Raw genomic sequence first — 24,569 nt, 5'->3', positions numbered from 1 at the left:
AACACTTAATTTGAGTTTTGAGTAGGATTTGCCTTGAAAAAATGAAAAAGTCGAATGTTGAAACGTCATGTAATTTTATCAAAAATATGTTTGGAATTTGTTTTAAAGCATATATCATTTAAACGAATAATTACCATTTTTTTTAGATTATTTATAAGGAGCGAAAAAATTCGAACACTGTCAAACAGTTAGATGGTTCAAAAGAATTCATCATCAACTACTTAGGATCAAGTTTGGTGGCAGGATCTCTTTTAGAATTCCTACAATCTTTAATCCCAGCTATTGAAGAAAACTGTCGTAGAAATTCACTTGTAGGATGCCACTTACGCGGTATTAAGGCCTTGGATCAACTATACTCAAACGAAAAGAAATATGTACATACTGATCAACTTATGGTACCAACTTTAGGTAAAGTTTGTTTAAAATAATATTTAAACAGTTTATATTTGTATTCTCTTGTAGGTTCTCAAGAAGGAGCTTTTGAAAATGTTAGAATGAGTTATGCTGGTGAACAAGGACAGACCATAAGACAGTTGCTTTCGGCGCATATAGTACGAAGGATTGCGATGTGTTGTATGACGTCTACCCAAGGTCGTAGACAGCACTTAGCAGTATCACATGAAAAGGGCAAAATAACCGTATTACAACTGTCAGCTTTACTTAAACAAGCTGATTCGTCTACTAGAAAGTTGACATTAACAAGACTATCTACAGCACCAATACCTTTTACTGTACTATCGCTATCAAGTAATCTTTGTAACGAAGACTTTTTGGCAGTCTGTGGATTGAAGGATTGCCATGTACTCACATTCACCTCTGGGGGATCAGTTTGTGATCATTTAGTCTTGCATCCCCAATTAGAAACTGGAAATTTCATCATAAAAGCTATATGGCTGCCTGGTTCTCAAACCAAATTAGCTCTCGTAACAGCAGACTTTGTCAAAATCTACGACTTAGCCACGGATGCATTAAGTCCTCAGTACTACTTTTTGGTACCGAGTGGAAAGATACGGGATTGTACGTTCATGTACGATGAAGGCACTTATCACATTTTATTAATGTCTTCACCGGGACACATATACACCGAAATTTTAAATGATGATTCCTCTACGAAGTATGGTTCATTTTATGTGACGAATACCTTAGAAGTTTTTCATTTAGAAGCAGCGGTAAGTTGTTTCTCTTTATATAACAAAATATATATCATGTGTTAACAAGTGTGTTTAGAATGTGCCATAATTTATCAATGGGATTTAGATCTGGTGAATTACGAGACCAATCAAGCACTCTTACTGTATTCTTCCGCATAGAAGTTTGGGCCAAATTAGAATTGTGACAAAGGGCAAAGTCATGTTGAAATGTTCCGTCAAATGTTTCCATGAATGGAATATTAATCCTTCTGCGTATTATTTCTATGTGTTTGGCAGAATAATCATGCCTTTAATAGGAACTAAGTTTCCAGTGCCATTTGGTGTGAAAGAAACCCAAAACATTTGTTTAGAATGGTGAAGGATCATATTCACTTCGTCTATCAAGACTTGATTTATATCATTGCACAAATAAATGTGATTTATCACTGAAAATCACCTTTTCCAGTCGTCAACAGTTGAATGGATCTGCCGAATAACGTTGTAAGCGCCACATTGTGTTAAGAGGTCTAAGAAAAAGCTTTAAAATTGTGATAATGGTGAGTTTATACATTTTAAGGGTGAGTAATACAGTTTGTAATTGGTATTTACAAACTTTATTACTAACTTTTAAAATGTTTAAGTTTGCCATAGTTATAATTTTAAAACTTCTTTTTCGATTTCTTTAAAACGAGTGATGTGGCGCTTACAACGTTATTCGGCGGACCCATTCAGTTCATGATCCGTGTTTTTGGCCATGCTAAGCGTTTTTTCTTCATTTTCTATGCTAGAAATTTTTTTTCTTCACTCTTCTTGCCTTCCATCCAACTTTCAGAAGCCTTATTCGTACAGTTGAGGTATTCATTTTCACATCATAATCCAATAAATCCTTTCTAAGGTCTATGCTTGTCTTTCTTCGATTTAGTTTGCTATTTCTGGTATTTACTTTCCGTTTGCATCTACATTATCCTTTTCTTTTTGGATATGATGATCCGTAATTTTGAAATGTTCTTAAAATTATTGAAACACTTAATTTTCCACACCAACTGCCGTAGGTTTCCACCTCTTAACTTTGAATACTTCGCTTGACCGGCGCACAGACCTCACTTTTTACTCTACTATCGCAGAGGTTTATCCCAAACAAACACTTATATTCTGCTAGCTATATTTGACAATGTAAATAAATAATTGAATGATGTTTATTCTCGTCGAAGATTTGTAAGACGCAAAACAAATTTTATGATACGCAGAATAAAAAAAAATTGGCTGTATACCATAGTTTAAAAAACTCATACAGAAGTAAAAACTTCAAGTTGTATACTGGTATAAAATTATTTATTAAAAAACTTCATAAAATGTCGTGCAAAACGTTTTCGTTCTAATTCAGAACATCTTCAGTGCATTATGTCAAGTAATTGTAACTAGCACACTATTTAAACTGGTAACGTCATAATACATGGTTTACATTTTAATTTTTACGAAAATTTGGTGACTACCAGTCGATGTTACAGAATTAAATTAAGTACATGCTTAAAGGGCGCCATGCTTCCCTGCTCGATTGTGTTTCTGTGCCCATTGAACTGGCAAGTACCTAGTTTTTCGAGCAGGGAAGCATGGTGCCCTTTAAGCATGTACTTAATTTAATCTTGTAACATCGACTGGTAGTCACCATATTTTCATAAAATTTAAAATGTAAACCATGTATTATGAAGTTACCACTTTAAATAGTGTGCTAGTTACAATTACTTAGCAGAATGCACTGAAGATGTTCTGAATTAGAACGAAAACATTTTCCACGACATTTTATGAAGTTTTTTAATAAAGAGTAAGTATATCAATATACAACTTGAAGTTTTTAAAATAAAAATGTATACCATTTTTATTCAGTTGCAATGCGAAGGCAAAACAATCTTACTTTTCAATTAGAATACAGAGCGCAGTCCAGTCCTCTGAATCGCGATTTTCGGCTCTTATTGGAGCCTCATCGGAGAGAACGTAGGCACTGTTCTCCATATCCTAAATGACCAGCACCGAGAGTTTTTCCCACCGATTGCAACCGAAGTGAAGGTATTAGGTGACTAGCGTCATCTGGCAATCCTAATAGCAAAATTAATAATATTGAAAATAGTAAAAACATTACTAAAAGATTTTTAAATTGAAAACTTATTGGTACACTTTCCTGGTGACACCTTCAAGGCTTCTACAATTTGCAAGCACATGGATGCTGCAGTGAAGACAAAGGGAAGGAATTCTACACTATGCAATTCACAATGCAATTCCTTTGTCTTCACTGCAGCATCCATGTGCTTGCAAATTGTAGAAGTCTTGGAGGTGTTACCAGGAAAGTGTACCAATAAGTTTTCAATTTAAAAATCTTTTAGTAATGTTTTTAATATTTTCAATATTATTAATTTTGCTATTAGGATTGAAATCTACTTCATCTTTCAATTGCCAGATGACGCTAGTCACCTAATACCTTCACTTCGGTTGCAATGGGTGGGAAAAACTCTCGGTGCTGGTCATTTAGGATATGGAGAACAGTGCCTACGTTCTCTCCGATGAGGCTCCAACAAGAGCCGAAAATCGCGATTCAGAGGACTGGACTGCGCTCCGTATTCTAATTGAAAAGTAAGATTGTTTTGCCTTCGCATTGCAACTGAATAAAAATGGTATACATTTTTATTTTATAGTCGTATTACTCCGTAGAGTAACCAGGTGCATTTTCCGTTGGAACTTTACCAAGCTGCAGACGGGGGATGTGAATTGCATATTGTAGAATTCCTTCCCTTTGTCTTCACTGCAGCATCCATGTGCTTGCAAATTGTAGAAGCCTTAGAGGTGTCACCAGGAAAGTGTACCAATAAGTTTTTAATTTAAAAATCTTTTAGTAATGTTTTTAATATTTTCAATATTATTAATTTTGCTATTAGGATTGAAAACTACTTCATCTTTGAAGTTTTTACTTCTCTATGAGTTTAAAAAAAAATCTTCAAACTTGATTCAGAATATTCTTTTCACAATACACAAGATGGTCCTCTTACAACATTAAACTAAATAAAGTTGTAAGTTAAGTTGGTGTAAATGACCACATGCAAAATGTTTTATTTAGTCATTTCCATTAAAAAAAGCTTTTCACAGGTGGTATTCTAAAATCAGTGTAATTGAACTGTTTTAATTTTTTGCCATTCATCAAGTTATTATAATATTGCATTCATTTTAGGATGTCATTGGGCAAGTAGCCGGAGGTGGAGTATCCATCTATTACTCACATACTCTTGGTCTCCTATTCTATAGCTACGCCCAAGGAAAAAGTTTCATATCTCCCATCAATCCCAAAAGCAACAGTCTACCGTTAGTATTTGCCATAAACCTACCGCAAACCAATAACACCACTTCAAAAAGCAATGGTTCGAAAAATTCTGCCAACCAACCGTTATGCCAATGGACCGAGATCCCAAACCATCCCGGTTTGATTTGTTGCGCCATGCAATCGAATAACAATCCTGTTATTTTGATGCTTAAGCCAGACACTATTTTGATACAGGAGATTAGAGTCTTACCAGCCAAAAGTAAGATTATGGATATGGTTGCCATTAGACACAGTTCCGGAAATGAGTTGAGAACAACTTTGATTCTGCTGTGCGAAGATGGTAGCTTAAAAATGTATATGGCTAATATGGATCAAACAGGTGAGTTTACTTTTTGTTTTTGGAAAATCATATTGCTGCAACAGGAGTCTTATAATATTCATACTCATTTTCCTAAATTTTGCAAATGCAAATGGTCAGAATATTTTTTTTTGAGCTTTCATATATTCATCATCATTAAGCTTTCATATATTATTTACTTTATATACATATGCTTACATATATTCCCTGCCATTTCGTTCGGTGCAATCCGTGACTGCGCGCCGTAGTTTGCCCTAGTTGGGTCAGAGAGAGCAGCATATGTGCCTACTGATTAGAGACTAATAAGTTTCGAAACCGGTAGAGGTGCTTGCTGCACTCTCCGATTGGACTAGAATAATGATGCTGCATTAGTTTCGTGTTGCAACGAAATTGAAAATGGTTATTCATTTTTTATTTACGTGTTTACTTTGATTGGGGTACGAAGGGAACCATTGTCGTTGGAACTTTACCGCGCTGAGCAGATGGGACGTGAATTATTAAATTGTAAAATTCCCTCATCTTCCTTAGTCTCAGCATTCGTTATGTGCAAATTGTAGAAGCCTCGGAGGTGTTACCAGAGAAAGTTCCCATTGTTTTCAATCTGGTAGGATGTAGAGTAACATCTTTTGATGTTGTTTTATGTGCTATTAGATTCAAAACTTATTTTTTGCTAGCAGTTGCCGCTAGGGCATCCCTGCCATTTCATTCGTTGCAATCCGTGATTGCACGCCGTAGTTTGTCCTAGTTGGCTCAGAGAGAGCAGCATATGTGCCTCCTGATGAGAGACTAATAAGTTTCGAAACCGGTAGAGGTGCTTGCTGCACTCTTTGATTGGACTAGGACTAGAATAATAATGCGGCTGTAGTTTCGTATTGCAACGAAATTGAAAATGGTTATTCATTTTTGGCTTACATATATTTTTCTTTTTCATGTTTAAGAAGGACTTGGAGGCCGAATTATGTATTTAATAGCCACACAAACACTACTGGGTCTATACTTGAGGAATCCATCTTTATGATAAACTCAGATATGATGACACCAGAACTAATCTTCACTAAGAAGATTAACACAATTTTATTATACCATCTAGAGAACAAAAAGTCCCAAATATTAATGGGGACTTAATAGTCTAAGAGCTAGTGAACCCTCCGACTAACGGTCGTCCTGTAAGGCTAGAAATTTTTCTAGTGATAATTCATAGCACACCAAGGCTAAAATCCATGACCTGGCAGGCATCAGCCCTGCACGTGTATCTACCAGGTGAATCGAAAAGTGCATAGTTTAGGGGAAAAATAAACTTTCTCCTGTAAAGTTTAAATTTAAGTATGTGTTTGAGTAATTCATTTAGAAGAAATGTGTACAATGCCAGGCGATTCTGAACAGCATAAGATCTTGCCAGGCGAGGGGGAAGATTAGGGTTTTTTCCTAAAATTATTTTTTTTTGCATCGAACAAAGTTTTTTTAGGTTTTTTGAATCATTCCAAACCGAAAAGGTCTTTAGTGACTTTTCTCTTAGGTTAATAGTTTTTGACATATAAGCGATTAAAAAATTTAAAAATCGCGAAATTAGCCATTTTTAACCCTGGATCGTACATTTAACTTAAAATTTCAATGTTGCCAAGGTAGGTAGATATTATTTAAACGTCGATTGATGGAATCCCGAAAAGTTCTTTGCAATACAATATCGAAAACCCCCTTGTTTTTTAATTGCTAATCAAGCGGGCGCTACACTGTAGTATTAGTGGGGACGTTTGAGTTTGCATAAATTCATTATCTCGGGAATGGGCAAATTTGAAGAGAAATTAGGACTTTTTGGCATATATATAATACTAGTGACGTCATCCATCTGGGCGTGATGACGTAATCGATGATTTTTTTTAATGGGAGTAGGGGTCGTCTGATAGCTCATTTGAAAGGTTATTTAATTCTCTATTCAGTAATATAAACGTTTACCTAATTATTTATACAAATGGTGTGCAAAAAATGTTTCTTGTTTTTGTGTAAATTAATTTAATAAAATTTTTGTTTGTACATCTTGTATAAATAATTATGTTAATGTTTATATTTCTGTATAGAGAATTAAATAACCTTTCAAATGAGCTATCACACGACCCCTACTCCCATTAAAAAAACTCATCGATTACGTTATCACGCCCAGATGGATGACGTCGCTAGTATTATATATATGCCAAAAAGTCCTAATTTAAAAATAAAAATCGACGTCCGAGGATTTCTCTCCAAATTTGCCCATTCTCGAGATAATGAATTTATGCAAACTCAAACGTCCTCATATTTATACTACAGTGTCGCGCCCGCTTGATTAGCAATTAAAAAAACAAGGGGGTTTTCGATATTGTATTGCAGAAAACTCTTCGGGATTTCATCAATCGACGTTTAAAGAATATCTACCGACCTTGGCAACATTGAAATTTTCAGTTAAATGTCCGATTCAGGGTTAAAAATGACTGATTTCGCGATTTTTAAATTTTTTAATCGCTTATATGTTAAAACTATTAACCTAAGAGAAAAGTCACTAAAGACCTTTTCGGTTTGGAATGATTCAAAAAAACTAAAAAAACTGTTTGATCCAAAAAATATAATTTTAGGAAAAAACCCTAATCTTCCCCCTCGCCTGGCAAGGTCTTATGCTGTTCAGAATCGCCTGGCATTGTACACATTTCTTCTAAATGACTTACTCAAACACACTTAAATTTAAACTTTACAGGAGAAAGTTTATTTTTCCCCTAAACTATGCACTTTTCGATTCACCTGGTAGATACACGTGCAGGGCTGATGCCTACCAGGTCATGGTTTTTAGCCTTGGTGTGCTATGAATTATCACTATACAAATTTCTAGCCTTACAGGAAGACCGTTAGTCGGAGGGTTCACTAGCTCTTAGACTATAATATGGTTCACTGATGGATCTAAAACTGCCCATGGTACTGGATCAGTAGTATCTGGGCAAACATGTCTAATAAATCTTACAGCCTAGGTCAACATACAACTGTGTTCCAGGCTGAAGTTTTTGCTTTGGTGGCCTGCATTGATGCTATCATTGATGAATACCCTAAAGCTAAGAGAATCAACATTTACACAGATAGCCAATCGGCTATTCTGGCTGTAAAGAACCCACTCACCAAATCAAAACTGGTGAGAAACTGCAAAGATCTCCTCAACAACGTCGCAAAAGACAATAAAGTGTCTTTATATAGGTGCCGGGTCATGAAGGGGTGCATGGAAACGAACGAGCAGATATGTTAGCGAAACGAGGCTCGAGAGAAACTTTTGAAAGCCCAGAACCTTTCTGTGGCATCACTAAAGATGGTTCAGAAATGGCTGATAAAGAATCATCAAAATAAATGGAGAGCCACTCAAGGGCAAATCCAGACTAAAATAATAATCAAAAATACTGATAAAATCTCTCGTTGATGAACCTCAATAAACGAGAGATCAAAACGGTCACTGAAATGGTGACTGGACATTGTCGTTTAAGAAATCACCTATACAAACTAGGTAAGGTGAATGAACCATGGTGCAGAAAGTGCGAAATGGAAGAAGACACTGCCATACACATACTATGCCATTGCAATGTGCTAAGTGATGTAAGGCAGGAATTAATTGGTCAACTGAGGTTTGAACCAGAAGAGATTCTAAAACTACCAATAAGAAAACTGTTGGCCTTCGTTGAAGTTACAGAACTTATTAGAGTTTAAGGAAAAAACAAGGTATGGTACAGAGGTCTTATGGCCAAGTGCCAGAGACTAACGAGTCTCGCCTGAGGTAAGAAGAAGAAGGCGTTGAAAAGTTTCATTACAAAATCTATAAGCATCGTCTGTGACTAGTTTTAATAGTCTCATACCTGACGCTTACCATAGTTTTATTCGACATATTTCAGGTGCTTCAGCGACAGATCTTGATGTTTTCAGGAAGCTTTTCCCAGACCTTAGTCGGCGGGGCCGAGCTTGGTAATCATACAAGGAGTATCTTCGCTCCTTCTCTTTCTTCTTTTGTTCTACCTCTTGTGACCTATCATTCGATAGGTGGTGAAGCGATCTTTTCAATGGATGTCTGTTTCAGGAAACCTGATATTATACAGATTCTTCTGACTCTTCTAAGAATAATAACTACGTGGTAAACCAAACACAATTTTTTAAATAAGACCCTGTATATTTTCTCATATTCGGTAAGATTTTCTCAGATTCCTCTCAAAAGCCCTATTACAATGTGAAGTTTGACACTACTATACATGGTATTTAACGAATTATGATCATTTTTATTTCTATTTCGCTATGAAATACACAACCACTATATAAAAAAAGAATACATAGATATTGAAGACCTAATGCCTGGTTGCACCAACAGATATTAAGCTTAAGACGTATCTTAAGCTTAAATATAAATGTAAATCCTTACACAAAGCCTTCTTCACAACAATCCTCCATTCACCCATATATCCGACAACTCTTCTCCAAGCTCTAACTCCAATAGATTTTAAATCGTCCTCTAAGTTGTCTTCTATTTCTGTTTATCTATTCCTTCTGTATATATATTGTGTTTATTCCATAGCGATATCGAAATAAAAATAATCAAACTCGTTAAATACCCCATATAGTAGTTTCAATTCCCATATTGTAAGAACAGGGATTGTGAGATATATCTAAATACGAGAAAATATCCAGGGTGATTCATTAAAGATATCCAATATCTGAGTTGTAGATTCTAGACCTGAAAATATTAAGATTTAACCCAAATCACTTAAACAAAATGTGGCTCGTTACTGAGTTACAGGGTGTTTTATTTAAAAATTTAATAACTATTTTTACCAGTACTTTAAAACTATTTGACATATCTTTGTCATACTGTATATGAGGGGTATATGACATATCCTTGTCATACACCCTACTAAATTATGATAAACAAACGTGTCTGGCTACTACCAGACACAGAGGCGTTCGACAGGGGACAGTGAATTCTACGCTACTGGCGGAATTGCTATTTTAGCACAATATTTCGATTCTCCAATACTTTCTAGGTAAATTATACTTTTTATTCGTAACGATAAAGTCGTTAGTTTTTGAGATATTTGAAGTTGAAAATGAAACGACACAGCTATTTTGATTAATGTACATATATCGCTCTTTCATTTTTAACTTCAAATATCTCGAAAACTAATGATTTTATCTTTATGAATGAAGAGTCTATTATTTACATAGAAAGTATTTGTAATACGTAACGCAGGTTGGGGGAGGGGGTCCAAAATCTTCAAAAATTGCGTTACCTACCACTTGAACGCCCCATGACGGTGCGTTACATAGGGGGGAGACGGTCAAAAATCTTAAAAGTAGTACAAAATATACTGAAAACTAATCACTTTAACCTTACTGAATGAAGAGTGTATTATTTACATAGAAAGTATTGGAGAATCTAAATATTGCACTAAAATAGCAATTCCGCCAGTGGCGTAGAATTAATGAAAGGTAATCCATTCATTGTCCCCTGTCGTACGCCTCTGGTAGTAGCCAGAAACGTTTATTTATCAAAATTTAGTAGGATCTACAGTTCCTACATTTTCTGCCAAGTATGAAAAGGATATTTCAAACAGGTTTAAAGCACTGGGTAAAAATAGTAATTAAATTCTTAAATAAAACACCCTGTAACTCAGTAACGAGCCACATTTTATTTAAGAGATTTGGGTTAAATCTTAATATTTTGAGATCTAGAATCTACAACTCAGAGATTGGACATTCTTAATGAGCCCTGTTTAAAAATATTGTGTGTTTGCTTTACCACCTAGTTATTAATTACCCTGTAGAATTCAGCATATTATCCAAGTCTGGAGAATTTCATTATCCTCATTTGTTTTTAAATATTTTTTTGGGATATTCTGTACGATGATGGAATTGTCGACCAATGTTGCATTAAAAAAGTTTAATTCACTTGGTATGTAAAAATCATATAAATTCGTTCCTTTTATTGATACAAGAGCTATACAATTGAATATTATTATTTCAAGGTTTTTGGATGTCGTCAAGCATTCAAGCTAACATTACCAACTCGTCCGTAAAACCGAAAAAGAAGAAAATAATAAAATCGGGGAAGACTACAAATTCCGTAAACTTCCCAGTGGACTTCTTTGAACATTGCACAATTTTGACCGAGATTGAACTGGGCGGTAATGACGTTTTGCAAATTTATAACCAGGCACAACTGAAAAATCGACTGAACACTACTGGTTTATACATAGCTTGTAATAAACCACTAGGTTTTTCTCTCGATGTAACTAATAATGATCCGAACATTGTTATGGTAGGACTGAGAGTATTAGTTGGAAGTCAAGATGTCATAAGGATCCCATCTTTTGTAGAGGTTGGTATTTAATTCGAGGTTATGGTTTTTTACTGCAAAAATAAGGTTACGTCACTCATGATTTGACATCAGAATCCGACAGCGTTGCCAAAACATTAAAACAGTAAATAAATGAGAGGGATTTTCCAAATGTCAACTATTAAGAATACACTATGCTTTGTTTTTAAACCAGGAGTAGTAAACTAAAAAGACGGATTCACACCCAAGAAAGGCACTAGAAAAGTCACCAAATACATCTTCTTTTTTGGTTGATCATGTCGGCCTTCGACGGTAATCCATAATTATTATATGTATTGTTACAAAATTGACTTTTCTATGATCTTTTAGGCACTAATGTTTAGTTTTAGTTGACTTTATTTATTTTTAATAATTTACATCTAAACAAATGAAAAACACTGAATTTATATCCTTTATTTTACAAACTACGATATCTAATTTATTTATTACACTAAATCTAATAATTTATCTAATTACAAATTAAAAAATGACCGCGCCCGTTACATATCAAAGTACACCGACGTTTTCAAATTCACAACTGCCCTGATAATTACAAAACCCTACTATTTATACAACATTCAATGTTTAGAAATAAATAACATCTCGAGTAGTATTTACAAGAAACAAGAAATAATTTACTCCAAAAGTCGAGAAGGAATAGAACATCATAAATCATAAAAAAAGGTTATTTGGTAAACAACTCTGGCCTGTTAGGCCGGGAGCTGAAAACAGTCTGTGACATAATTATGTCACAGTAATATACTAATATGTCTCTAAAGAGTTCAGTAAAACTGTTTTTTGTATATAAAAATTAAAGGAATAACACAGAAAACACAAAAAATCTCCGATTTAACTTAATTAACCTATGAAATGCCAATAGTGTCAAAATTTCATAAATGTCGATAGTGTCAAAATTTCATAACAGTGGAGTAAACTTGTCTATGGTTCGACCAATTACAAACAAGCATTATGGCGCGCTAAATTTGAGTTACTCCTCATGGTTTAAAAACAGTATAGTCAATTGGTTTTTTTAAAATAAAGAAAATAATCAAATTTTCAAAATTTCTTTTTTACTTTTCAAGACTGTGTAAAATGAGATACGTTTAATCAATAATATTATGAGATAACACAAAAATAATGTATAACTTCCTATATGTGTAAGTTTTATTTAGTGTTATAATGTATAGTTATGTATATACATTTTAAAACTTAAATAAATAGGACACTGTAAATTGATCAATAACATAAATATACTTTCGTCTATGTACTCAATACAAATACAACTTGTTTCAGTCAAAATCAAATAAATACTAACCTCTAAACGAATGTTGTACATAATATCTGCATATGACGTCATCAGCATAAGCAACATGCTATGATATAAAGCATTGTCCATAATAATTATTATCGAAGGATGTACAAGGTTCTTTAATACCTGTCCTACAACCATGTCATTTCTCCATGGTAATTGGATAGTTTGGTTTTTGAAAAGTATATCACTTGGGCACTGTCAATAAATCCATCCTCATAGCCAGCATTGATTATAATATATTTGTAAAAAATGAAAAGTTGTAAACCCAATTCTGATAATAATAATATATAATTAACAAATTGACTAACATAACTAACCTTTTACCATCTGTTTTTGTAGTTCTGACACTTATTTTCTCTTCATTTTGTCATGAACAACCTACTATTCCATTTTGGAAAATCCATGTTTCATCAATGAAAACAAACTTATACAAAGACTTAAGATTTCTTAAAGATAAAGTTCTCGTTACTGCAATAGTAGGAAGTTCCATTGTAAGAAATCAAAACAAACAAAACTCTTACTATAAATTGTTGGCAACAATGTAAACATTTCATTCAAGTTTGAAGTATTATCATAATAACATAAAATTATTATTTTTTGGAGTAATAAACTTAAACAGTTGTTTCATAAAATTTATATTATTAATAATAAAAAATGTTTTTGGTTATTTAATCAATATAATTCTAAAATCCTCAACATAAATATCAAGAGAGTAGGAATAAATTGAAAATAATGCGACAGTTTTTTGAAAACTTGTTGCCTGACAATAGACACGAGAGCCCGCAGGGTTAGAGTGAATATAGCCGAATGGAAACAAGTTTGTGAAAAAAAAATTGGAGCAATATTTTCTTATTTATTCTTACTACCGTGTGTCGCCGTGTAATATTCGACAGATTATGTTTTAATACTTACATAAAAAATTCAAGTCTTTCTAAATAAACATTCAGTGACATTAATTACAATTAACGTTTTACAACTTGTCAAAGTTCACACCATGTACAGGTTTAGCAAATATTTGGACGAAGATATCAATAAAATATTAGTTAAAATTATTTATAAAATCAGTTTTACTCATGACATAATCTTAGCGAATTACACTCGAGCACGTAAAATTACCCATTTCTATTTCCCTCGTGACAATTTGACATTAAGTTTGTCAGTTAAGTTGTGCACTAAAAGTTTATTTTGGTTAATTTTATTAAATGTGACAGTTGTCAAAACTATAAAACTCGTAATTAATATTTGTCCAAAATTAGATTATTATTATACTGGGAATAATGTAAGTACATTATTCCCAGTATAACAATCTGAATGTACAGAATTATACACGTGATGAAAAATCTTACTACATGATTAGAAATTAAAATCATTCAAAAATAATCAATGTAATCACGATTACATTTTTCTTATTATAATACCTTGTTGACACCTTTAAAAGATCCAGTAATGGGTGTGGTATTCGGCTTCAGCTCTAATGTTGATGTTATGTAAATTTTAAATACATGTGATGTCAATTTGTCAAACTGTGACGTATCTTAATTTTGTAGTAAAACAATTAGGTATGGTTCTAATTTTTTCTTTTAGATATTTGGACGTACAATTCCTATAACAGCAACTCGCAGCCGCTGGTATGACATTGCATTCTCAAGAGAAGAAGCTCTTCAATCAGACAAGAAAGTCACAATTCTATTTGGTCCTTCTCAAGATCCTGAAACTGTTACTATGGTCGACTGTGTAAAAATTTATGGAAAAACTAAGGATTCATTTGGATGGCCTGAAGAAAGTGACGAAAATGTAGCTGCTGGTGGTACGGGAAGTTCCCAACAGGCTGCTTCCAATTCAGATAGTGATCAGAGTTCAGGAAATAAAACTCAATTAACGAAACTTGAAAAGTAAGATAATATGGCTTGAATTAAAAATTAAATGAAGATGTCATTTATATTTTAGGCTTGTGGTTGGCATACTTGAATCACTCGATGGCAGCTTCTCTCTGCATTCAACTGAAGACAAACTGGCTACCTTCAAGACACCAACACTTAAAGTTGCAACGTCCTTGTTGACCCTTCCCACCCAGCCGTCAGTACAAATCCATTCTAAGGCTCTTTTATCATCTCTTCACTCTACAAGGCTACTGTATCATAATTACAAAGACCAAGCGTTACTTCAACATGTTTTGACAACTTTGACGGAAATGACAAGTACCAACATTAAAGATTTAGATGCCGAGAGCTATTATAGACTGGTTTTGATTGTAAGAGGAATCGCTGTTGCTAGACCACAGAATTTGGTGAAATTTGCTGATAGCCATACTTCGATACAAGATGTTGTCCTGGAAGATCCTCTGGAAAATATTATAAGAGAAAAGCAAGGTGAGTAACAACTCTAACCGAATGCCAAAACTATTCAAAAACTTAGTTCCTAACGTGAACTTCACACTGGGATTGCAACGGTTGAGATAGGAATGCGCATTCAATGTTGCTACAGTTCCTGTGCGACGCTCTTGAGAGAGCAATCAACAACTGGTGAAGACCGACAATCCTTTGCGTTTATTCCCCATTAGAAATGTATTGCTCTATCTTAGCCGTACTGCTCATGATATTTAAAAAAAATGTCAAATATAAAAATCGCTCCCCGACTTCGTTAGTGCCATAACCCCGAAATCGCAAACTTTTCAGGAGAGTAAAAACAAGGTTTTATGTGAACTTTTCATTTTTTTTTTTTTTTTTTCTCTGGAACTACAGTACCTAAGTTAACCAAGTTCTGCACTCATGTTGACTATGTATGTAGCTATCTAATGCTAGTATTTATTTTTAGTTATTGATATTCCTTCACTCTGAAATTCACCCTTAAAATATAATAAGGCGCTATTGCTGGGGCGCCCATATTTAAAATTCGAGGCTTATGGCCTATAAACCTGTATTAATTCATTGAGATAGACATCATTTTCTTGAACTTTAAACGAAATAAAACTGCAAAATTGTAAAATATTGGTCAATATGTAGTACTGTATTAAATAAACTAAATTTGTCATTTTGTATATATACAAACGAGGATATTATTCTAAAAAACTAAACACTGTAATTGTTTAAAATTAAACTGGTTCTTAACATGGGACCATAAGCTTCGGGAATGACTCGCTGACTAAGCAAGTCTTCAATATCACGCTTTTTTTTTTTCGTCAATATCATTTTTTTTAAACCCTTTTATTTAGTTCAATAGTTTGCGTCAAATTTTTAGACGTTAATTTGACTGCCTTTTCTTCAATGCAAATGAATGAAAATTTGCAGACATATGCATTCAGCGGGAACAATACACGAATAGTCAATAAAAAACATTTTTTCATGTTTATTTTCTTGTAGGCCTGCGTCAGTAATAATTTGACAGGTTTTTTGTTTCTTTGTCGCTGTTTGAAGAAACCCTTTTTCATTTCATCTATGTCTTCGGACGAAGTAGCTATTAAGTAGTAGTCTGGCCTTTCGTACCTTATGCAATCTTGATTTTAGTAAGCTGATGCTTCTGGCCAGCTTCATCAACATCAAAGTTGGCACCCATTTGTTTTTGGAGTGCCTTGATTGAAATCATAAAAATCTGCATGAGACATTTCTTTCAGTTCAAATGGTTTTCCGGTCTTCTTTGCTTCTCTAATTAGAGTCACATATTGCTGAGGTATATAAATCGGTCCACATTTTAGGTGTCTCTGTACCTGTTTCTCTATTATACGACAGAATGAACTGCGTCTCCTTCGCTTTGCGTCTGGCCGCAAATAAGAAATTTATGGTTAATTGCCTTAATTTTTAGTGTATTAAAAACAAAATTAAACATAGCTATAACAAATCTATTTATACTTTGTTCGTAACAGTTGTCACTATAAAAAGTGACCTCAAGGCAGTCATTGTCATGTTTTGTGCTCAAATATTTCAAATAATCATAGACGCATAAAGCAATTTCATTGGCCCAACTGTTTCCCTCACCTTGATGCCAAAATAGCACTTTGTATCCCAGAAATTATGTTAGTGATAGTAAAATTCGCTTTAAATCTCTTAAATATCGATGGTGAAAGTTCCCAACCTCCTATGTCAATTTTTGGATATTTTGTTTTGTTTCCCTAAAATTAAAGAGAAATATGCATTTTGACTGTTTACAAGCTCCTATGTCGTTAATTCAGTTATGGCCATCTATAAGCGAATTAATGAAATAACAACATAGGAGCTTTAAATAGTAAAAATACATATTTTTCTTTAATTTAGGGTAACAAAACAAAATAGCCAAAAATTGACATAGGATCACATGTTAGGGCAATATTGAAAAATGAAAGCTACTTACCACACATCTACTCTCGACCACAGCGTGACCCAAACTGTCTTGTGGCGGGCTTGCTGTCGCTGGGAGCGCCAAAACCGGAAAACGTCATAACGACACAGGCACAATATCTTGATTTTAAGATAACTAAATTATATCAAATTATTGCACAATGAAGACAACACATAAATGAACATATTAGGCCAAAAAAACAGTTTTCCATTTTTTTAGGTTTATGGCACTAACGGAGTCGGGGAGCGAAATACTAAAATTTAAATAATACGTACATTAGTGAAACACAAGAACGCTATTAATTTGACATTGCCAAAACTCGAAATTACCAATATACATCACTGTCCTTTCTCATATTTGTCTTTGTTTTAAATTTATTTTGAGGAAGATGTACAAACGGTTTAGTTTAATAAAAAAACGAATAAAATCCTTTATAAAAGGTATATGTATATATGTCGACCCCAGCAAATATACCTTTTATAAAGGATTTTATTCGTTTTTGTAATATATGATATACAGCCAACTACAGGAAAACCTTTTTCCACCTACCTCTACCGAAAGTATACTTTTCCGGACCTGATTGTAGGGAGCAAAGTTGTACTTTTCCTCCCTAGGGAGGAAAATATTTTTCCTCCCTAGGGAGGAAAAGTAAAAGTGACGTCATGGTATTTCGTTCATGAAATGTAACTTATTGACGCCCTGTACAATATCTATTTTCTATTACGTAAGTTTCTATACATTTTAACGTTTATTTATAAAACACTCTGTATTTTGCAGAATGGTAAAAAACAGTAAATTTTTATTTTGATTTAACAATGTTTACATTATTAATTTGACTTATATTTGACAGTTGACAGTTATATTGTACGTACTTGTTAGTTTTAGTTCTAATAAATTTTGTTGGTTAGTTACATAAATAAATTAAGTAAAAATGAAAAAATGACTTGTTAGTTGAGGAAGGTGGAAAAACCATATGTATAACATGGGAGTAAAGTGCCTTTTCCTCCCTTGAATGATTACTGCCCTCCGCTACGCGTCGGGCAGTAAACTTCATTCTCGGGAGGAAAAGTAGCACTTTCCTCCCTTGTTATACAAATAGCTATTCCTCGTGGGTTTAGTTTAATGTTTTGGGTAGAAAAGAGCTGTAGTAGTTTGTCCACTTAATATTGAGTGGACGAACTTTATTATATAATGAATATAATTTTAAAATACTTTTTAAAATTCTTTTCCACTTTTTAAATAAATATTTTAATAAACTTTTCATATATGCTTCCTTTTAGGTTCAACGTCCAAAGAAGTCAAACCATTTGAACGTAAACAACATAGTCAGCATCTTCTTCTTCAGCTAATGGAGGTTCTTTGGCTATTGCACTCTCTGAATCCTGAAATTCCTTCATTGTCCCTAGTAGTTTCACAAGGACTCAAGCACACCGAACAAATTGTTCATGCACTTGTTGAAATAGTGCACGCCTTTAATAGCTGTGATACATACAGCAATGTCACTATAGCAGTGTATCTTCAACTGTTATTGTGCAATGATCCTCTGATTGCATTTAGTGCTAAACAAGCTCTTAGCATAGTGCTTAAACCAAAGACGAAGAGAAGAAAGGTTTTCATACCTAGTCCTCCTCATTGCGTTTCACCGCCTCTTCAGAAGACCACAGATGATAGGTCTAAGACTCCTCCCGCTATACAACAATCGGTTAGTCATGAAGAAGAGATGCAAGCAAGACACCCAAATCAATATGATGTGGACGCCATTGAAGCTATTGGATTACTAGAACAGCCTGGTCAACAGCAAGACAACCACAATGTTAATGCTTTGGAAGCTTTACTTGGTGGTGGCGTAGGCTTTCCTCCATTGCTGGATATTCCACCAGATGCTGATGACGAAGCTATGGTAGAATTGGCAATTGCATTAAGCCTACAGGTTTGTAATTTATATTTTGAGTACAATACTTTTTATTTATTTAAAACTTATTTTAGGATCATGAAATTGGAGGTGAACAAAATCAGACCCTGCAAAGTCTTCAAGTTCAATTAGGTCAAGATGTGCTTGGCGCCCACCAAGGCCAAAATGCGCAAGCGCAAGAATCTGCTAATTTTAGCGACACAACAGCTTCGGCAGCTGGATCAGATGATGAAGGTTCAACAGCTGCAACTGATGGTTCAACTTTGAGGACTTCACCTGCAGAACAAGCTGGGTCTGAAAGTGGCGGTAGTGGAGTTGAAAGTATTACTGGAGAACACAATGTTTCTGGAAGGTTTGTAAATATTTTCAATCTTTCATTATTAATTTTATTGATACAGTGAATATGATAAGATATTAATTATATTTGTAGGTCTTCCGCATATGGAGATAATATGCAAGAAGCAATCAATCTAGTTTCTAGATCAGATACCAGTTCGATTGCTAACACGGTTGCCGGTATGGTTGAGGCTGATGCCCAGCACGAAGAAGTTGAACTGGAAACTGAAAGTAGCAGTAGATTACACGTTCTCAGGCTGCAACTCCTGGAGAAACTGGTGGAGTATCTTCCGAAATTGAAAAACGTTGATGGAGTCAGAGTAATACCCTTCTTACAAGTAAGTATATATTCTACAAGTAGTAACTTAAGAGCAAACAGTAGCGATCAACAGGTAGCAACAAACGCGGTCCAAGATTGCGAAAGTTCTGCGAATTTTCAAAAGTGAGGCAACAGTGCGTCGGTAATTCGACACTGACAGTGACGTTTATACTATCAAAAACAATAATTTTTATACACGTAGGCGCGAAATGTTGCCAAGTCAGTGACGTTCGATTTCTTGTTATAAAAAAATCGATTTTTAGTAGTTCCAATGTGACACACAATCTAGGCACGGGGTAAAAAAGTTTATTTGAAGAAAGTTTATTTTTTTGTCTTTCTTAATGGCGGTACAGGCTTCTTTTTGCAATATTTTATTTAGTTATAGAGTAATTTCCACATACTAACGTAAGAGCACCGAATTCCGACCGGTTATAAGTGGTATATATAAAATTGTTTGAAAGATCAATTCCGAATCATTGAAATTTAAAGTAATTCTGTCTATAAGCTATTATGCATTATTAATTCTTACTAGAGCCAAATTTATAATAATAACAGTAGTCATTTCAACAAAATTGCTTATTTAAGAAACCAAATGCAAAAATTTCGCAAATAGCCGTTTTCCGTCCACATTAATGATTTTTTCCCAATTCCGTCCACAAGAGTACCGTTATCCGTCCTATTTATTTAGTTATGACAAAAAAAACCCATTATGAATAATTTTTAAATAAATTTGCAAAAAAATGGCCAAAAAACAAAACAAATAATTTAAAAATAAGTTTTATTTAAGTACAAAGTTTTGAAACGAACTTAATGACTGCAAATGAATTAAATAATAAAAAAAAAGACTTCATTTTTTTAGGTTTTCAATTTCTGGAACTTCATAGGCGCCGCGTTTATTTATGAGTGAAGGTCTCGCAATCTTACAAACTACATCATCAAAGTCATAATTTAAAATGTCATCTCTATCTGGCCATTTCCAGTACTTTCCATTCATAGTCATACTTTTAACTCTCAAAGTATCATTGCTTCGTTCCAGAACTACACCAGGGAAATATTCACTGTCGTACTGAACCAACACAAAATCGTCCTTTGAATATATTTCTATATTCTTTTTATTTATGTTTTCCGTATTATTATTACCAGTATCTATGCCTGGTGTGTGTTTTGGAGGACACTTTTTCTTTTTTGCTTGTTGAATCTCTGTTTTTGCTTTCCTCTTTCGGATTCGTTCACATTTCTCATTTTCTTTTTCCTCTTTTTCTTTTTTGAGTCTTCGTTGATGTTCCATAAATTCATCACTTATAGCTACTGTAGGATAAATCTTTGGTTTTTTCCTTTCCTTGGTGTCTTCTGTGCTATTATTTTTTTTCTTTGCAGAACTTTCCGGCCAAAATAGTGCTTTTTTGAAAGGTGTTGGATATTTACTATTATTCTCTGATGTTGTTGTAATTTGCTTAAGTGGGGTTTTTTCTTGATTTTGTACTTGTCTTTTTTGATCAGAATAAACTATACCTATTGAATCATCTTTTAATGGGCTATTACAAGGAGTTGTGTTTACTATTTTGTTCTTAGGTGGTGTTTTTTCTTGGGGTGAACTTACTGCTAAATAATAGTCTATATTCTCACAATCATTGTTCTTGGATGCTGATGGACCAGGTTTTGGCGAACTAGAATTGCTATTCTGTGAAGGAATTAAGACCAATGCTCCATCTGCTTTGACTGTAGCTTCAATTGTATCATTATTGCAAAACCAAAAGTTTTCATCGAAGTGTATGTCAACAATGGTCTCGTTAGCAGCATTAATTGGCAAATTGTTTTCCAAAGTTTTATCATGATCGACATTTTGTGGATGAAGACTCTTCCAGAAATCATACAATGCTACATATTTTTCTTCTAGTTGGGCCGCTGATTCAGCAATCCTAAAACGGTTAACAACCTCTGGCTTTAAACGTATCTCTACCTCTCGAAGTAGTTTAGAATCATAAACATTAACAGTTGTAGTGGATGTTGATTCAGTTATTTTATCATCAGAATCTTTTTGTTCTATTGGTTTTATTAATTTTGAATAATCAATGCGATTTTCGTTAAACGGAAAGAGTCCACATGATTCAAATGCACTTTTTATTATCGATGTACAGACTGTAGCCTTCAAAGTTTTGTCTAAGAGTTTTGCAAACTCAGCCCGTTGAAGTTTTCTTCCGTTATTCTCCATACGCCAAGATCGAACATCTTTTCGCCAGTTATTTTTAATGGGATAAAAAACACCAACATCTAACGGCTGTAATCGGTGAGTTGCGTTGGGGTAAAATGCTGTTAAAATAATACCTTTTTCTTTGCAGAATTCAGTAATAGGCAGATTGATGTGGGAAGAGTGTCCATCCAGAAACAATATCACTGGGAGTGGAACACTGTTCTTTTCCAACCAGGGAAAAAATACATTTGTAACGTATTCATAAAATGTCTCACTTGTCATCCAACCAGATTCAGAGTGCCCAACTCCCCACTGGTTTGGCATGTTCGTTATTATTGCAGCTGACACATACCGTTTGTAGGGATACAAAACTAATGGCGGAGGTACAGAACCATCAGCTCCAACAGTTAGCAAAACTGTAAGACATTCTTTTTCGTCATTAGCTATGCGACTGTATACCTTTTTTGCACCTTTTCTAACCAACACTTGTTTTTCTTGAGGGGATAAATAGAAACCACTTTCATCACAATTGAATATTCTCTTGGGGTTTTCAAGAATGTGTAAAAAATTCATTTTTGTCATATAATCCCGAACTTGGGTAAACCAATTTCTTATATTTTGTTCCGTAACTGCGGCTCTACAAGAAGATAGTGATTGTGGAACACGTTTTGAAATTTCTGGATGACGAGCGAGAAAACCATTGTACCATTTTTTACCAGGTATGTAATTTTTAAATGGGGTTTTTCGTTTCAAATTTTGAATTAGTTTTGAAACAGAATCAACAAGTTGAGATCTTGTTACCGGGAATCCCACGTTACCCATTTCGATTATCCATTTTATAATCAAGTCTTCTTCGGAACTGGACAAAACTGTTGGCCCTCCAATATTGCCCGGAGTTTTGTACTTTTCTTTCATAGTATCTAACAAAGTACTTTTAGGCACATTGTATATTTTGGAGGCTTGTCGAATACTTAAACGTTTCAAATTAATATCTTCTATAGCTTTTTGGATATTCTCTCGGGGATACTTCATCCGCTTTTTGTATACCATAGTTGCAGATAATAAAAAACTGAAAAAAAAATATTTTATTAGTTTTTATTTTATGGGGTCGGTAACAGGAGTTTGAGGTAGCTCTGTCCGTCCACCATGGACGGATATAGGACAGAAGGTTCCTGTGTCCGTCCAATTCCTTTAAATGAGTTTTACTAATTAGATAGTCATTTTTATCATACTTGATAATACAAACTGAGAGGAAGAACTACCATAAACATTTTTTACAAATAAAAACTAAACCAAACTTACACATTAAATCTAGAATAGGTAATAAATGCATCATTCTTGGGTTAAATTTTAAATTGAATTTTCGAATTCACTTAATAGTTGACACTAATTTTCTTAAAATGAGTTGTACCTATAATAGGTCGTATTTAGGTTTTTAAACGGAGCAAAATATATATTATGGTTAAAATATGTCGGATTATATTATTTAACTAAGACTTATATTTACAAAGCGTTTGAAACTGAAGGAGTTAATCCCTAATACCGTCCGCTAGGACGGTATCAAGAACCCCTTGATATTCTGCATTACCCTATTCCGTCCACTTTAATTTCGGTAATAAAATCTATTGTTCGAAAAAAATTACAAAAATATATGTATATTTACAATAAATAAATATGAAAGATTCTAATAAATAAGTAAAAACATAACTGTTAAACGTAGTATCTATAAAATATGGAAAATAAGTATTCCTTACCTTTATGTTTTTTTGGAATCAGTATAGCTTAAAACAAGACATGCACTTGCAATGAACTGAATCGCACTGACAACAGTAAACGTAAAATGTCTGCGTGCTAAAAGTAGAATGAGTGGGGATATAACCTATCAAAAATTCTACTCGGCCGTCTGATTGCGACGAAACTCTGAGGTATAGAGCGCAATTTCTTTGTCGGACGGAATTGGGAGACCGGACGGTATACGGTGCTTTTACGTTAACATATTTCTGAAATTGGGCTCTGTACCGCCATTCTTTATTATATTACGAATATTTGTGCCAAATATCTCGACAAAATATTAAAAATTGCAGCCGCAATCTTGGAACGCGTTTGTTGCTACCTGTTGATCGCTACTGTGTGCTCTTAAAAGTATTTATAGCACAATGTGGTAGAAGTAAAACGAAACTACTGGCGGCAGTAAATGGAACAAAATTTTCAGTAGCGTACGCAGATGATGGTGACATTGTGGGAAACACAGTCACCAATGTGAAGGAGACTTTCCATAAATTAGAAGTGAGGCAAAAAACTGGTCTAAGTGTCAATGAAGAGAAAACCAAATATTTGTTCATTAACAGACAAAAGAAACGAGATAGAATGGGGCAAAATGTTACAATAGACCCATATAACTTTGAAAGAGTGGATAGTTTTAAATATTTCGGAGCGAAAATCACCGAAAAATAAATATCATGGAAGAGGTAAACGGGAGAATTCAGGCAGCAAAGAGATGTATGATCCCACAACACTATTAAATCTAAGAGCCTAACACGAACATGAAAAATCAGGATATACAGGGTGTCCCGAAAAGAATGGTCATAAATAATACCACAGATTCTGGGGTCAAAAATATGTTGATTGAACCTCACTTACTTATATACAATAGTGCACACAAAAAAGTTACAGCCCTTTGAAGTTACAAAATGAAAATCGATTTTTTTTCATATATCTAAAACCCTTCGAGATTTTTCATTGAAAATGGACATGTGCCATTATTATCGCAGCAACATCTTAAAAAAAATTAAAGTGAAATTTGTGCAACCCATAAAAATTTTAAGGGGGTTTTGTTCCTTTAAACACCCCCAGACTTTTGTGTACGTTCCAATTAAATTATTATTGTGACACCATAAGTTAAACAAAATGTTTTTAAAACTTTTTTGCCTCTTATTACTTTTTTGATAAGCCAGTGTTTATCGACCTATTTTGAATATTTGTCGAATCCACCACATATTTGTATATGGTTAAGTACGATTATAGAGACC

The 24,569-nt window shown here is 34.0% G+C and overlaps 2 protein-coding genes across 2 annotated transcripts in view; one reads left to right on the top strand and one right to left on the bottom strand.

The window, feature by feature from the left end:
- LOC114328390 (E3 ubiquitin-protein ligase UBR4) overlaps positions 1–24,569 on the top strand; it is a 193,332-nt gene that overhangs the window by 96,487 nt on the left and 72,276 nt on the right. Inside the window, exons 19-27 of the mRNA XM_050651407.1 lie at positions 147–408; positions 463–1,169; positions 4,348–4,816; positions 10,810–11,162; positions 14,056–14,363; positions 14,419–14,840; positions 18,063–18,712; positions 18,769–19,046; positions 19,125–19,368. Of these exons, the coding sequence (XP_050507364.1) occupies positions 147–408; positions 463–1,169; positions 4,348–4,816; positions 10,810–11,162; positions 14,056–14,363; positions 14,419–14,840; positions 18,063–18,712; positions 18,769–19,046; positions 19,125–19,368 (3,693 nt within the window). The remainder of the gene's footprint in view (positions 1–146; positions 409–462; positions 1,170–4,347; positions 4,817–10,809; positions 11,163–14,055; positions 14,364–14,418; positions 14,841–18,062; positions 18,713–18,768; positions 19,047–19,124; positions 19,369–24,569) is intronic.
- LOC126885018 (uncharacterized) lies at positions 20,111–23,526 on the bottom strand. Its single transcript, XM_050651408.1, has 2 exons — positions 23,295–23,526; positions 20,111–22,609 (listed from the first exon to the last, which is right to left on the bottom strand). Exon 2 carries the CDS (start codon positions 22,588–22,590, stop codon positions 20,197–20,199), a length of 2,394 nt encoding a protein of 797 aa, XP_050507365.1. The 5' UTR covers positions 22,591–22,609; positions 23,295–23,526; the 3' UTR covers positions 20,111–20,196.

Source organism: Diabrotica virgifera, chromosome 5, assembly GCF_917563875.1.
Source record: "Diabrotica virgifera virgifera chromosome 5, PGI_DIABVI_V3a".
NCBI lineage: Eukaryota > Metazoa > Arthropoda > Insecta > Coleoptera > Chrysomelidae > Diabrotica > Diabrotica virgifera.
The sequence above is the reverse complement of the archived record's forward strand: the minus strand, read 5'-3'. Positions and strand labels throughout refer to the sequence as shown.

Coding starts and splice junctions, on each gene's coding strand:
- LOC126885018 (XM_050651408.1), bottom strand. CDS start 22,590: ATGGTATACAAAAAGCGGATGAAGTATCCCCGAGAGAATATCCAAAAA.